At 41.3% G+C, this 15,558-nt stretch overlaps 2 protein-coding genes across 3 annotated transcripts; one reads left to right on the top strand and one right to left on the bottom strand.

The window, feature by feature from the left end:
• On the bottom strand, positions 1–10,560 carry LOC5571266 (peregrin). Of its 2 annotated transcripts, none has more exons than XM_021840227.1 (5): positions 9,761–10,560; positions 3,673–5,546; positions 3,453–3,607; positions 807–1,220; positions 1–741 (listed from the first exon to the last, which is right to left on the bottom strand). In XM_021840227.1, the coding sequence occupies exons 1-5, from the start codon at positions 10,434–10,436 to the stop codon at positions 282–284; spliced, it is 3,579 nt and encodes a 1,192-aa protein (XP_021695919.1). In that variant the 5' UTR covers positions 10,437–10,560; the 3' UTR covers positions 1–281. The 2 variants fall into 2 exon arrangements, with proteins under 2 accessions (XP_021695919.1, XP_021695918.1); XM_021840226.1 differs by having other exon boundaries at positions 1–744; positions 9,761–10,559.
• A 1,217-nt stretch (positions 10,561–11,777) lies between these two features.
• LOC5571267 (OCIA domain-containing protein 1) lies at positions 11,778–13,350 on the top strand. The gene is made up of 5 exons (XM_001653515.2): positions 11,778–11,947; positions 12,011–12,145; positions 12,522–12,697; positions 12,759–12,928; positions 12,984–13,350. The coding sequence occupies exons 1-5, from the start codon at positions 11,894–11,896 to the stop codon at positions 13,235–13,237; spliced, it is 789 nt and encodes a 262-aa protein (XP_001653565.1). The 5' UTR covers positions 11,778–11,893; the 3' UTR covers positions 13,238–13,350.
• The last annotated feature ends 2,208 nt before the right edge of the window (positions 13,351–15,558 follow it).

Raw genomic sequence — 15,558 nt, 5'->3', positions numbered from 1 at the left:
TTCGAGTTTCTTTTTTTGATTAAGTAGATATTCCTGTTTTGAACGATACTTTATTAGTATCATCTCGGTCCGATAAAACATTCAATCATAATCTACACGATAAATAGTACACGAAATAGCTTAAACCTAGGTGCCTCTAGTCCTACATCTAAAACGCGTATGCAGCAGCAAAATTGTATAACGTAGCAATATTTCATCACCGATCACGGGACCAACAATTTCGTTTACTTTCAATAGCACAAAAACATTAACAAAACTTTTATCAGCAACTGCTTGTTCCTCTAGAGCTTTCCGGCTGGTCCATCGGCACTCGACACCTGACTGTGGTAGTGCAACGCCTCTTGATAGGCCTTATTGACGGCTTTCCTCTCAGTTGGTTTCCTCGACTCCACGAGCTTGCTCTGATCGAGTTCTTTGTTGACGCCGAGCAGCTCCAATTTGTTGGCCGGAAGCCACTGCCAGGTCCGTTTGACGTCGAAGAACAGAACCAGAAACACTTGCTCTTCGTAGTTAGCTTTCAAGGCCAGGACATCGGCAGGCGGAGCTGGGAGGGGAACTCCGTTATGGACAAACCCGCTGGGAATGTCCGGATCAATGATCAGTGCCGGATACCACGGATAACCTCGACACTTGGCCCACACCAGTTTGAGCGGCTCCAGCGCAGGTTTCTCTGGGAAGGCTTCCGTTTCGCTGGTGGACATTTCCGAATCACAGAAGGACTCGTTGTCATCCATGCTGGAACTTCTGCAAAACGAGTAAAATACGATAAATGTTGAATCAATCGGTAAACGTGGCACAGAATTTACCCAAACTCCGATTCGGTTCCGCTTCCGCTGAATCCGCTACAGCTGCTGCAGGTACTGCCGGTGAAGCTGAGATTGCTGTCGTCCGAATCGGAGATCTCCCGATCCTGACCGCCCCGGTACACCCGAAAACTGTCCGGGATGGCTTCGAAAGATTTTTTCTCCGACGACGATTCCAACGACTTGCGGCTCCCTCCGGTTCCGGAAGGGCCCGGTAGGTTGAGGAAACCGCCATCCGATCCCCCGATTCCGGCGGCTTGTTTGCCCTTGTTCGATGCGCCGCGCTTGCCTCGGGTTGCTTTTTTGGCCGTTTTCTGGAGCAGTTCGGTCGTTGCGGCGATGGCCGCTTCCTCCTTGGATGGCGTTTCCGGCTTCTTGAGGGCGGCCTGGGCTTTGCGCGTGAATAGGACGGCAGTTCTGCGGAAGGGAAATAGTCGCGATTGAAGTAAAATGCAATGCATATTAAACTTGAGTTTATAATTTTTAAGGATGTCTGGTTCCTTCATAAATATTTTTAGTGATAACAACACAAACCGTTCCAAGGTTTCCTAAAGTAATCTTTCAAAGGATGCTTACTGAAATCGTTCCAGGGATCTATACGAAAAAACATCCAGGGATTCCTACATAAATCCCTCTAAGGATTTGTAAATAAATCCATCAAGGGATTCCTACAATAATCCAACCAGGGTTTCATACAGCAATCCCGACAGAAATCCCACCAGGAATTCTTACAGAATTCCCTCCAGAGATTCCGACAGAAATCCCTCCAAGGATTCCCATAGAAATCTCTCCAGGGAATCAAACATAAATTCCTTCTGGAATTCATGCAGAAATCGCTCCAAGGATTTCTACAGAATTCCCTTCAAATATGCATACAGATCTCCCTTCAGGGATACCTACAGAAATCCCTCCATGGATACCTACAGAAATCCTTCAAAGGATTCCTACAAAAATGCCTTCATAAATTCCTATAGAAATCCCTACAGGGACTCCTGCAGAAATACCACCAGGGATTGGTACAGAATTCGCTCCAGCGATTCCTACATAAATATCTCCAGAGATTCCTACATACATCTCTCCAGGGATTCCTACAGAAATCCCTATAAAGATTTATTCATAAATATCTCCAGGGATTCCTACAGAAATCTATCCAGGGATTTCTGTAGAAATCCCTGGAAGTATTTCTGTAGAAATCCCTGGAAGTATTTCTGTAGAAATCCCTGGAAGTCATACAGAAATCCCTCCAAGAATTCCTACAGTAATACTTCCAGGGATTTCTACAGAAATACTTCCAGGGATTTCTACAGAAATCCTTCCAGGGATTCCAACAGAAATTCCTTCATAGATTCATACAGAAATCCCACCAGGAATGCCTACAGAGATTCCTAAAAAAATTCTTTCATAGATTCCTATAGAAATCTCTCCAGGGATTTATACAGAAAATTTTCGAGTGATTCATACAGAAATCCCTCCAAGGATTCCAACACAAATTCCTGCAGGCATTCGTTCAAAAATTCCTCCAGGAATTTCTACAGAAATCACTACAGGAATTCCTAAAGAAATCCTTCCAGAGATTCCTACAGAAAAGGGGCCTTCTTTAGCCGAGTGGTTAGAGTTCGCGGCTATAAAGAAAAGCCATGCTGAAGGTACCTGGGTTCGTTTCCCGGTAGGTCCAAGTTCTTTCCGTAATGGAAATTTCCTTGACTTCCCTGAGCATGGAGTATCATCGTAGCTTCCACACGATATACGCTGCGAATGCGGCCACTTTGACAAAGAAAGCTCTCAGTTAATAACTGTGGAAATGCTCATAAGTGAAGCAGGTTCTGTCCCACTGGTGACGTAATGCCAAGAGGAAGCAAGGATTCATACAGAAATCCCTATAAGGAAATCTCTCCTGGGATTCCTTAAGTAATCCTTTTAAAGATTCATACAGAAATCCCTCCAGGAATTCCTACAGAAATTCGTCCGAGATTCCTACAGAAATACTACAGGAATTCCTACAGAAATACTTCTAGGGATTTCTATAGAAATTCCGTAAGGGATTCCTACAGAAATCCCTCCAGAGACTACTACAGGAATTGACCCAGAGATTTCTACAGAAATCCCTTCAAGGATTCGTACAAAAATCCCTCCATGAATTCCTCCAGAGATTCCTACAGAAATCTCGCTAGGATTTCATACAGAAATTCCTCCTGAGATTCATACAGAAATCCCTCCAAGGATTGACACACAAATCCTTCCAAAATTCCTCCAAGGCTTCATACAAGAATTACAGCCCGAGGCTGACTCATCTCGGAGGCTGAGATTCCTCCAGAGATTCCCACAGAAATCTCTGCAGGGATTCCTACAGAAATACCTCCAGGGGTTCCCATAGAAATCCCTCCAGGGACTTCAACGGAAATACCTTTACAAATTCCTATATAAATCTCTTAAGGGATTCCTACAAAAAACCCTCCAAGCATTCCTAAAGAAATCCTTACAGAGATTCCTACATAAATCTCTCCAGAGCTTCTTTCAGATATACAAACAGAAAATCTTCTAGAGACTACTACAGATATTACTCCATGAATTTTAACAGAATTCTTTAGGGATTGCTTTTAACTTCCCAAATAATCCTGACAGATTTGGATTTAGTAGACAAAGACATACCTTCTATTGACACCCGACGGTGAAGGACTGTTATTCAGGATCTTCAACGGACTGGCCGGTGGCGTCTGTTGCACTTTAAGAGATTTCGAAGTGGCCGTCTCGGCTGCTGCCACCTTCTTCAGCGTTGGCTGTTCGGGCGTAGGTTTCTCAACAGGCTGTAAACGATAAAAAGTTACAGTTACATTTTCAACCATAGACCTAAGGTATCGTCGCTACTCACCGGCGCAGGTTTCTCCGGTTCCTTCGAAAGAGCCCGCTTGATCTTGGCAATCTCCGCCCGGATGTGTTTAACCTTCTTGGCGCGCGTCATGCCGTGCCTGATTCCGCCGGCCTTGGCCAGTTGCTGTTGGAGTTTTTCGATCAACTCCTGACTGGGAGGTTCTTGCGCCAGCAGATTCAACTCGGCTTCGATGTCGATGGCAAGGGTGTCTTCCGTTCCTTGGACGGCTGCCGGCGGAGGTTGGGGTTTCTCCAGCAGACCGGCTCGCTCCAGCTCTTTGCGGATCGTGCGGAAGATGATCGTTCCGGCGTCTCTCATCTTGACTCCCGCCCGGTAGAACATGGTGTCCTTGTTGTTGTAGGTCATACAGTTGGTGACCATCAGCGTAAAGTCGGCTTCCAGGTCTTCGATATTGGTGTAGTAACCGGACTTGAGTTTTTGTCGCATAGTTCCCAGGTCCATCGGGTGGGTGATAATTTTGAGATAATCTGCCACTTCCTCGGTATCGACGGGTTCTCGGAAAATTTCCTGAATGTCTTTCGCTTCCAGTTGGTCGAGAATCCGGTGGAGAACGCTCTCGATGGGATTCAGTTGGGCCATGACACATTGTTCGCTGGTTTTGATCATGATCAGTTTGAGCTTTTCACGCTTTCGAACCAATTCACAGAGAAGACGAGCTCGCTCCAAGTCCTGTCGAAGACATTGCCAATATTTAAGCTGTTGGTAGAGTTCTCGCGCGTCTGGTGAGCCATCGTTCTTGTCGCGTCCTGGCGCTCCCTGGGCTTGTCCTTGGCTTTGAAGACGACGTAGCAAGGGAACTCCATTTCTATGCTGACGCTTGAGAGTCCAATAGGCGATCAACCGTTGGATGAACTGCTGCTTCTTGGCAATGTTAACCAGCGATGCAATTTCTTCCACTCGATTCGGAGGAATGGTTGGGATCAGGATCACCGGAGCCGAAGTCCGTTTAATGGCCAACATTTTGCGAGCTTTCTTCATTTTCTCGCGACAAGCTTCTCGCGGATCGGTTTCGCCTCCAGATCCTGGAGATCCCAGAGCGTTGATCGGCGTATGCGCGTCGCAATAGGCAGTTTTCTGAACGACAATCGGGTGCGTGTCGTTTCCTCGAACCTGGTCCATTCTCATGCATAATCCGGCTTGTTGAGCGCACGTGACATGGAATGCAGCATAACAAGAACTTCGGTTACACTGGATACAAGCTCCTATGCCTTTCTGCTTGCAAATGTAGCACACAAGTCGCCATCTGGCCGGAGGAATGGTTTCGATCGAATCGATTGGTTCCAGGAATACGGTATTAGCGAACCGTACCTCCGGGATCCAGAGAGCACAAACGACGTGAGCCCACTGATTGCTGTCCGTCTGCTTGAAAGCTCCTCCGGTATTCGGACAGAGAACGCAGTCAACTGACCGACTGGGACTTTGCAGACATCGCCTACAAAGCCATTGGCCTTCGGGAATGTAAGGGACTCCGTAGCAATCTTGATGGACGGCCAAATTACACATGTCGCAAAACAGAATGACATTCGTATTCTGGCACTCTCCATCCATGCAAATACAGCACACGGCATCGTCATCCACGGGGGCACCATTTTGACCGGTCACCGCCGCCTGGAAATAGGATTCCTTCTCCAAGCGATCCATCAACAGTTCCAGTGAATCAACAGGCACGGGACAAAGATTTTGCTGCGCTCTGCGTTCGTTCATTATGGCCAACCAAGTAGTGTCCTCTTCGTCCACGTCGTACTCAACCTCTCCGTCCAGTTCCTCGGTGCTCTTCTCGATGAACCGAATGTATGCATTTGGCCGCGCCGGGGCGTCGTGGATGTTGTACTCTTCGATCTCCTTGAACTTGCCTAAAATATAACACAAATTCAGAGCTGGTAGCAAAAGGTGGTGCCAAAAATATTTATTTTAGTGACCAGATTCAAGAAAATGGTTAGTTTTTAAAAAGTTCACCGTTTGTTAGTTTTACGTTTTACATTTCCATAAAAACTTAAAACTATGATGTAGATAATTCTGTAGAAATGGGAATAAAATCCCCATTTTTACATAAATTTATATTTGGCAGATGGGATAATTACAGAAAGGTACACCATAACATTGAATTTTGATTGCTATTGAACATTATTATTGTGAATCGGAATGGGGATCTCTCTCCTCGTTTTTCTTTGAGCGATATAAGTTACGAATAGATTACAATCTATTCAAATTCACGTCGATAGAGAACTCTTTCAAATTCCAAATCTATGAATTCCAAAGAAATAAACATGCGAATGTATAATGATAAATTGTTAATTTATTCTTAACAAACCCTTAATCAAATTATTTCACAGGTTAAAACAAGCCAATTTTTTTCATCAATGAGCATGAAAGTATGAAGTGTACAATACTTAGCGTATTTTACCATGTGCAATGGTTGGTAATTTACCATATAACGAATTTTATTTTCTTCTGAACATTTTTCAGACAGCGTAGTAGTGCGAATACAAACGAATAGTTGTGAAAGTTTTTGGCGAGTTTCTTTAAAACAATAAGAGGGTCCTAAAGCCCTAATTTTAGTGGCCAAACGTTTTCCGCTGAAGATTGCTCTTTAGTATTTTCTGAGTAATCCTGCTTATTTTCCTAAATTTTGGACGGAACGGAATTCAGCCTAAACCCGTTTACGTAATTTTGCCAGAACTTCCATCCCAAATTTCTTCTAGAACTCCAAAGAAAAAATCATATATTTCTCCAGAAATTTCAACAGAAATAATATCTACTGTTGATACTTTGAATCCAAAACGCTACTCTAAATATTCTTCTACTTTCATCACCAATCATACAGCGATAGCGGTTAAAAAAAATACACTGACAAATTGTCTTGAGCGAAATTCAAAGTTGACAGTCGACTTCAAAAAATAAATGAATATAAGCCCCTACATTACTTGGCTGTATTACATCTTGTCAGTATTACAATTTCCAACAAGAGATTTGTCCTTCTTTTAGTTATCGGCCATTCTTTCGGAAGTTGCACTAGCAAAGTGATTGTTGGCATCAATAATCATTGACGCTTTCAACAGTGATTTTTTCTTCTTTTATCATAGGCTGTTCTTTAGCGATGTACTTTTGAAATAGTGTCAGTTTAATATCAGTTAACATTTTCATCTGACATTTTTCAAACCATAGTCTAATGACATTTTAGAATATGTTGAACTCGCATTGCCTCCAGCAATATAAAAATATAATTATGCATTACCAAATAATATAACGCTTTTGAAAGAGGGCGGGAAAGGTCTCTATATTAACAATTCAGCATTATCATCAGTTCGAAAAATGATTTATTGCTGTGAATATTAAGCAGTGAATTTTATTGGGAATACTGACTTTTTAGTTACCAACTCGAAAATAGTGACCAAGTCGCTAAAAAGTAACTCGCTATCAGACCTGTGAGAGCCCATCAGCGTTTTCAGATCAACCGAGAAACATCAATTTTTTGCAATTCGGTTGCAAAATCGGCCTACTTTTTATCTAGGGAATGACCAACATAATGGCCTACATTTCCTACCGATACAAACAGTGCTGAAAAGTGTTACTTTTCAGCACTAATAACAGTATCGAAAAGTAGCACTTTCAGTACTGTTTTGAGAGTTATTAATTCGACGACAGATTACCTCCATACCTTATTTATTGGATTGCTCTGAATTTCTCAATGACTTGGTTAACTAAATTCTGATTCTACATTCATTTGACGAACCAAATCGAGTCGGAATCAAAGGCTGAGTCTTGCGGACGTAGAAGTGACAGTAAGATTTGTGAGCACACTATCAAAATAAACAGAAGCGTTATGGGGCAATTTGTGTATACTTATTTGTAGGCAATTTAGAACATGAATAACTTGCAATTTGATAGTAGAAAATTGCTAGCGGCCTGTCTTTGAAAGAAAGATCAGCAATGAAAGTGTGAAAATTTGTGACAGTCATTCCACAGCCTACCTGATAGAGAAATACTGAGCTGATACTACGCATGGATGCCCATGTGGATTTTCTTGTAATATCTTCAAAAACAATCAAATTATTGCAAAAAATGTTGTATGCAACTCGTTGCAAAACTCGATTTTTAAAGCACTCGTTGTATTTATCCAACTCGACGCTGCCAATCACATTACCCCCTCCGCATTTTCTCAGCTGTTTATAATAGGAAGAACTTGGTTTTTCGTGTATGAATAACACATAGTTTATACCTATTACCTCCTATTACACACTGAACTGGGTAAAGTGGGTGACAGCGTCTAATAGGAGACCTGACTGTATTAAGCAACGTTTCCACATGTTCTACAGGTATTTCTCTTCAGATTTTTTAAGGAAAAGCTTCAGAAAACATTCATGTTCTTATGACTACGTTTTTGTTTGGAAGAAACTTCTTAAAAGTTGAACAACATTTTTGTAAAAAAAATCCAAAGAAATATGTGCAGGCATCTCTAAACAAATTAATGGTTGAATCTCTAGTAGCAGGTCTCTTTTTAGAGACGTGGTCTCTATTTAACCAGTCTCTATTTTAACCAAAATGGTCTTTGAAGTCTCTTTTTCCCATATTCTGCTTGCAGTGAATTCTGATGCACAATTCTACAAGCTCCAGAAAACCTTTCAGATACTTCTTCTTCTTTCTTCTTTTTGGCGTTACGTCCCAACTGGGACAAAGCCTGCTTCTCAGATTAGTGTTCTTATGAGCACTTCCACAGTTATTAACTGAGAGCTTTCTTTGCCGATTGACCATTTTTGCATGTGTATATCGTGTGGCAGGTACGAAGATACTCTATGCCCTAGGAATCGAGGAAATTTTCTTTACGAAAAAGATCCTCGACCAGCGGGGTTCGAACCCACGACCCTCAGTATGGTCATGCTGAATAGCTGCGCGTTTACCGTTACGGCTATCTGGGCCCCAGGCTTTCAGATACTATTACGCGGTTATTCCTCTTCAAAGATCTGGAATGCTTTCAGGTGCTTTATAGGGATATCTTCAGAAATTCTTCTAGAGATCCGTCTACTAATTGTCCTAAAAATTCTTACAGCGATTTTTCAAAGGATGCTTACAGGAATTTCTCCAGAATTTTCCCCAGGCAATCCTTGAGCACAACAACACTGTTACCTCCAGTAATTTTCCTTTGAATTACATTGATTTTTTTCCAAAGACTATCCTAAGATTTCTTCCAAATCCTTCAATTGAATTCTACAGTTGTTACTCTAGAAAATCTTGCAAAGACTCCTACAGAAATTGTCCCAAGAAAATTCTCAAATGTTTGGGAATGAAACTGTACGGAGATTTTTTCCCTAAAAACCCTGCAAAAATCCTACGCTTTTTCATCAACGGCCACAATTTTTCAGGAAATCCTACGATCATTCGTACATAAATTTCTATAGGGATTCCATCCGATGTTTTTTCAATGATTATCTACAGAAAAATCAGCAATTTATCCAAGAAATCTTCTAAAACTTCCTCGAGATTCCATGAGTTCTTTGATCAAGCGTAACTTTAGAACTTACATTTAGTATCATCAGAGGATTCTTCAAGTTTTGCTTTAGAAATATAAACTAATAAGTTTTTTTTTTAAATTCCTATTATAACTTCTGAAAAATGTTACCTAGACCAATGCATGGACAAACTCTAGAAAGAATGTATTGAAAAATCTTTGAAGATTTCCTTGAGAAATATTGTAATGAATAACTGGAGAAATTCCTGAAGGTATCCTTAGAGAAGCTCTTAGTTACAATCTGGAAGAAATCATGAAGGATAATTTCGTAGGAAATTCTAAGAAATCCCTGGAGAAGAGTCTGGTTTTTTTTAAGATTGCTCTGAACTGGAGTCTTGAAATATGTCCTAGGAAAATCAAAGGAACAGTCATCAGATAAAATCCAGGAAGAGTTAGGACTTTCTGGAAAATATCTAAGAAAAAAATTCTCAGAATTTCCGATAAAATCAAATAGTGATTTTTTATCGTAAGAATTCGATTTACTTTAAAATGGCTACAACATTTACTTTCTAGTGACTACCAGCCTCACAAATTCCACAGAAACGTTCCCAATTTACTCACCTTCCGGAAGTTTCACTTCCGGTTCCGTCGGTGCCGGCACGGCAAACAGTTCCACGTCCGGATTGTCCCACTTTTTCTTCTGCTCGTCCAGCGTGATCAGCTCAAACTCTTCGTCCACAGACAGATTAATGTTTTTACCGCCGAATTCGATCTTGATGAGCGCTTCTTGCTCGATGTAGGTCAAAGATTCCCTGGCCGGGGCCGTCTGATTCTTATTCTTCGGGGTCACTGCCATTTTCTTCTTCTGACTCCTCTGTTTGCTGTTATTGGGCGGTCGGATTGGCGTTTCCTTTGCCACGGCACCTTTCCCGGGGGCTTTCGTACTCGGGGCAGGTTTTTCGCTATCATCTTTTGCCGACGGCTCTTTCATTTCCACATCTTCCACTTTGGCGTCGTCTTCGATAGGCGCCGGGGTTTGTTCTATTTCCGGCTTTTCCGGAGCCGTAGGTGTTTTCTCCTCTTCTGCGGACGGTCCCGCTACTGCTGCCGCTTGCTTGGCCACCACCGGAACCGGTGCCACCGTCGACGGAGACGGATTATCGTGGTCATAGTTGTTCAAATGGTACTGCAGTCCAATTACGGATTTATACTTTTTGTCGCACTTGGGGCACCGGAACGGGGGACTATTCTTGTTCAACGTTTTGATGTAGTCCTGCACTTCGAAATCGAGTCCCATTTTCACGGGGATCTGAGCTGGGGAAGCAGCAGAGCGCTTCCACTTTCTGGACAAAGTTCACTGTTTGTGTTTACAGTTTTGGCTCCGTTTTTCGGAATGATTCGCGCGGAGTTTGACAGAACTGTCAAGTGCGTGCGCGTGCCTGACGCACCGAGGGGTGATTCTAAAGTGAGCGCGCTCGTCAACCTTTTTGGTGACACATCTTGATCAGTGGTTCTCAGCCATGCTGATTATGCGTCACATTTCAATGCTCCTAAGACATGCCATGGATCACAAGCATTTCTTCTGAACTGGAACAAAAACAAAACCAAACGCTCCCGAGCGTCAGAGCGCTGGTTTACTCGCATCTGTCGGCTCCCGAGTAACTGAAGCTAAAAGTGATTCGCGAACGTGGTCGGTGCTGTTCAGAGTCATATTGTGCTTTTGGGAAAAAGTTGCTTCCCCTCCGAGATTTATGGTTTCCAAGGGCTTTTGACTACAAACTAGTAGTTTACTGTCGCTTTGATGGTTATACGATTAATTTGTCTGTCAAAACCACAATAAATCACACCTTGCTCGGTTAATCGCGAGTAAACGCTCCCGAGTTGGTTGCTACTTCTTTGGGGCGGTCCATTAATTACGTAAGACAATTTTCAGGGGTTTTAAACCCCCCCTCCCCCCATGGTAAGATTTTTTGTATGAAAATTAAAAATTAATTGTATGGCGCGTAAGAAATCTTAGACCCCCCCTCCCCCATAAACCCTTACGTAATTAATGGACAGCCCTTTTTTGACATGTTCTCTCGAGCAGACGGGTGCGGACTTACTCACACCTAGCCAGTTCCCGAGTCTGTAATGTTTGTTATGCGTTGGTATACACTCGCGAGCTGCTTCGTGATGCGAACTTTTCCAGCGCTGCAAGTAATATTAAAATTAATTTAAACAGCTTAGAACCTGCTCACAAATGTTCAGTGTTTGGATTTTGATCCGAATAAGCCGATCGAGCCATATTCAGAGAGTGTAACAGTTCATGAACCATAACAGTTCTTGGCACATTGCCCTATGAATGTTGATATCACTCTCTCGTTTGTTGCATGGCGAGAGAGCGTTCAAGAGCATTAACTCAGTAGAAGCATTAGGTATATCTCTATTATTAACTCTCACAGACTACAACGGTATCGAGCCATTCGGGTGATTTATGTTTTGCATAAAATTAGTAATAACTTTCATATTTTCTGGTAATGCAACCTTCAATAACTTAATTATAATCTATTGGATCATCGAACACCACTTTGATTGCCAACATAGCACAGAAATAACAGCATGAGACCCGCGGGCCGCAGTTTGGAGATCACTGAATTCTCGACCAACCGGCTGCATGCGTCAAAATCAGCTGTGATTTTATTTTTGTGATTATGTGAAATTCGAAGCAGAAACATTACGATTGCATTTCATAACGAAAATACAATATTACAAATTATGGATAGAGCGCAACCAGCACCACATCATCCTGAGGGATCCCGCAATGCATTGGTGAGTAGAATTTTAATTCAAATATGACGATTTATCGAGTGATCAATCCGTTTCCCTGCACAGAACTTCCAATTTTCGCCGGAGGAGCTGAAAGTGCTGCAGGAATGTAACCGGGAAGCATTTTTCCAACGCTCGATGCCTCTGGGGACGGTTTTCGGATTGGGAACGTACTACGCCGTCCAAAGGGGATTTCTGAAGGTAATTAGCCATAATAAGCGATTAATCATACCGTAATACGGGTAAACATTGATCATATTAAATCCACAAATTTACTATTGAATAATTCAATTGGAATGGAATTTTTCCACTAGAGTATGTATCCTTTGATAGATACTCGTATTTTGACCTCAACTGTAAGGCCTTTCAAGCTTTTTCAAGAGTTTGAACATATTTCAATTTTATCAGAAATCTCAATTTTCTAAGCTAATGAATAAAAGAAAGAGAAGCACCATTCATGTGCCTATTTGAACTATTTTAATCAAAAATAAGTGTTTCGAATTTTTACGAGAATTCCGGCCAATGTTACCCATTTTAAGGTACTCATTTAACCACAGATATCTTCATTCCTTTTCAGTCAAGCCCGCGATTTGGCGCCGGTCCCAAAGTATTCGTTGGAATTACGTTGGGCTACTTCATCGGCAAGCTGAGCTACCAGAGTCGATGTGCCGAAAAGATTATGCGCATTCCAAACTCCCGTTTGGCCGATATGATTCGCCAGAGACGTCAGGGAGCGACCACCGTTGAAAGATTGTTATTTTATCTCAAATTGTGAAATGGAAGTTTATTTCAAAATTCTTATCTTATCTCACAGATATCCCGATCAAGGGTTCGGCGCTGGGGCCATGTTGTCCCCGTTTGGGCCGGCCAGCCCGAGTGACAGTGTGACGGAACAACATTTCCGCAATCGGGACTCGATCAACATCGACGTCCACACGCCCAATTATTCCGGGCTGGATGAAAGCGCTCGACCGTCTCTTGATTGTAAGGTCCACAATGTACATCTCCTCGAATATTTTTTCAAATATTTGATTCACAGCTAATCGCGCCTTCGAGGAGGATCTGCAGCTCCCGGTGGACCCGCCACCGGTGACGAAATCCTACGAAGAATTACGTCGACAGAATCGGGAGGAATACGTGCGCCGACAGCAGGCACCGTACCGTCCGCCGACGGTTCTGGAAGATACGCCCCCGATTAGGCGAGAGGTTGCCGCTCCTTCGCCGAGACCGGAAGATCATCTACCTCAGCAGCCCCAGGTGAAGAATAAGTACGGGGACGTTTACCAGGAGTAGACCGCTAATTGGAATTTTGTGCCGCTCAAAGTACTTTATGCTGAATAATATTGTTCGTATCACAAACATTAGATACTCAATAAATTTGCGCATTTCAGTTTTCGCATAGTCAAGTAAGCGATTTTTATTAGTGACAAAAGCATCTCCCATCTTAGGTCAACTTATTTGCTTTTCTAACAAAAAAATAAACTTCTATGAAGAATAAATTTTAGTTTATGCAAAAACAGTTTGATTATATTTAGCTAATTTTGATACCTACGCTGTGAGCACCCAACGATATTGGGGACCAATTTAGTTTGAGTCGTTTTCCAAAAAAAAAAAACCAAAGCATTTGTGTAGGTACATAAATATTGTCACGGATACATTATTAAAAAAGTATCGTTTTGTTTCAAATTCCGGATATGACTCATATTCCTAACAGTGGCGATTTAAAAGGTTGAAATAGACTTTTAAATGTAGAGAACTTAAATCATAAAATGATTAATCACCGAAGAAATTCGGGTGGTTTTCGCTATAAAAAGTGGTGTTCGGAATATGAGTCTTGTTCGAAATAATCGTACACTTTAGGTTAATTATCAGAACTCCAAGTCTGGAAGACTTCCTGTAAGAGCTGGTATTCATCAAGGCAGCATTTTGGACCAATATTATACAATATTTTCCCATCGACTTACCTGAGTTACCTCTTTGTTTGCGGACGACACAAGCCACTCCGCCAAAGGACGAAGCCTGCGTGTCATCTGTAGTAGATTGCAAAAAAGTTTGAATAGTTTTTCTTCAAAGGCAAATAAAATAATTATTAATTTTAGACAAAAGAGGGATTCCACGGAGGCATGCAAGTCGATTCTGATCGACCATTTCAAAAATATCTGAAACTTTGCACAGTTTTTCAGTTCCATCTAAATCGTCATTTTCCGATATCAAATCTTCAAGTTGAGTCACGACTAACTTTTCAAAAGGGTGTATGTGAAAATGGTTCAAAAATATTCAAAAAGCTGCACAGCAAAAACGGTTCGTTCGATTGTTAGACAACTAAAGAAACAAAGTTAGACAACTAAATAAAGATTCCAAAAAAAATACACACAGTAAGAAAATTTTTTTTTGCATTAAAAAACATCATTTTTGTCACAAAAACTCAAATATCTCAAAACCCTATCGGAATACCAACGTAATTTTTTGAGGGAAAACGGTTCATTATATTAGCTATCTACCATAAAAATTTGGTGATGGTAAGCCAATAAACAAAAAAGTTATGACATTTCAAATATTTCACAAATTTGACACTTAGTGAAAAAAAAAAAATTTTTTCATTGTTAATTTTTTTTAGGACCGCAGTTTGTTGCTGAATTTTTTGTTAAGGGTACCACATGAGGTTAACAAGTTGTTTTCATGATATTTTATTTAATTATTCATAACTATTATAGCATCTATTAGAAAGTTAGACGCGATCCAGTGTTGTGATCTAAAGTCTTGATAGTGTCATATTTTTTATTGTACGTAACTGAAGAAAAATTCTCTCAATAGTGTTGAAACCTTTTGATAAAAGAAACCTATAAGAAATCTAATATTGAAGACAAAAGCTACAAAAAAAGTTTTCTATACAGGTATACGACTAGTTTACCTGCAAAAAGTTTACCTCGTAGAGAACAAGGCGGGTCTATACCCAGGTGATCTAGTATACGTAAAGCAGGTCGGTTTTCTCGGCGCTGGTTTTCTCCACAAAGTTAAAATCTGATTACACCTGGGTATAGACCCGCCTGGTAGATAATAGACTTTGTTAATCATATTTGGGAGAAAGCGAGTTACTTCAACAACATCAAAAACCATGATAGGTACATACCATGAACATACTCACGAAAAAAGCTAAAGTTATAAAAGATTTAATTGTAAAATTTTTCTTCAGTCAAGCAAACGACACCAAACTAGTCAGTAAAAACTTAAAAGTGATTTTGTTTATTAAAATCTAACGAGCAACATGAGTAGTCGCTTTCTCAACTGTTGCAGGCCGTTTGCAGAAAAAAAAAGTGTTCGAAAGAGCTACGAAATCTCACCGAAAGCACCATAGATAAACTGAAAGCGGCTGGTTATGCTCCAATGTCTACATTGAATACAAGTTTACGCATTTGTACGTCCTGCCGTTTAAACGTTGACAAACGGACAATCTGTACATCATCGGTGGATCAGGTTGCAGGAAGTTCGAAAACAACAACAACTGAGGAATTACTAGATGCACCGACAACAACTGAGGAGTTACCAGAAGTACCAAGTGCAGATAGTCTTGCCACGGTACCATCAGCGACATCTGTTTCAACAAATCAATCAGA

Source organism: Aedes aegypti, chromosome 2 (genome assembly GCF_002204515.2).
Source record: "Aedes aegypti strain LVP_AGWG chromosome 2, AaegL5.0 Primary Assembly, whole genome shotgun sequence".
NCBI lineage: Eukaryota > Metazoa > Arthropoda > Insecta > Diptera > Culicidae > Aedes > Aedes aegypti.
This window is presented reverse-complemented; position numbering and strand designations above follow the sequence as displayed.

What these genes read in the sequence shown, in the direction of transcription:
- LOC5571266 (XM_021840226.1), bottom strand. Translation starts at nt 10,436, where the DNA reads ATGGGACTCGATTTCGAAGTGCAGGACTACATCAAAACGTTGAACAAG. An exon ending in GGAAGTGAAACTTCCGGAAG is followed by an intron (nt 5,547 to 9,760) that starts GTGAGTAAATTG and finishes GTTATATTTTAG; the next exon opens with GCAAGTTCAAGGAGATCGAA. An exon ending in CCGTCGGGTGTCAATAGAAG is followed by an intron (nt 1,221 to 3,452) that starts GTATGTCTTTGT and finishes TCCCTTCCGCAG; the next exon opens with AACTGCCGTCCTATTCACGC.
- LOC5571267 (XM_001653515.2), top strand. Translation starts at nt 11,894, where the DNA reads ATGGATAGAGCGCAACCAGCACCACATCATCCTGAGGGATCCCGCAAT. An exon ending in AGGGATCCCGCAATGCATTG is followed by an intron (nt 11,948 to 12,010) that starts GTGAGTAGAATT and finishes TTCCCTGCACAG; the next exon opens with AACTTCCAATTTTCGCCGGA. An exon ending in TCCAAAGGGGATTTCTGAAG is followed by an intron (nt 12,146 to 12,521) that starts GTAATTAGCCAT and finishes ATTCCTTTTCAG; the next exon opens with TCAAGCCCGCGATTTGGCGC.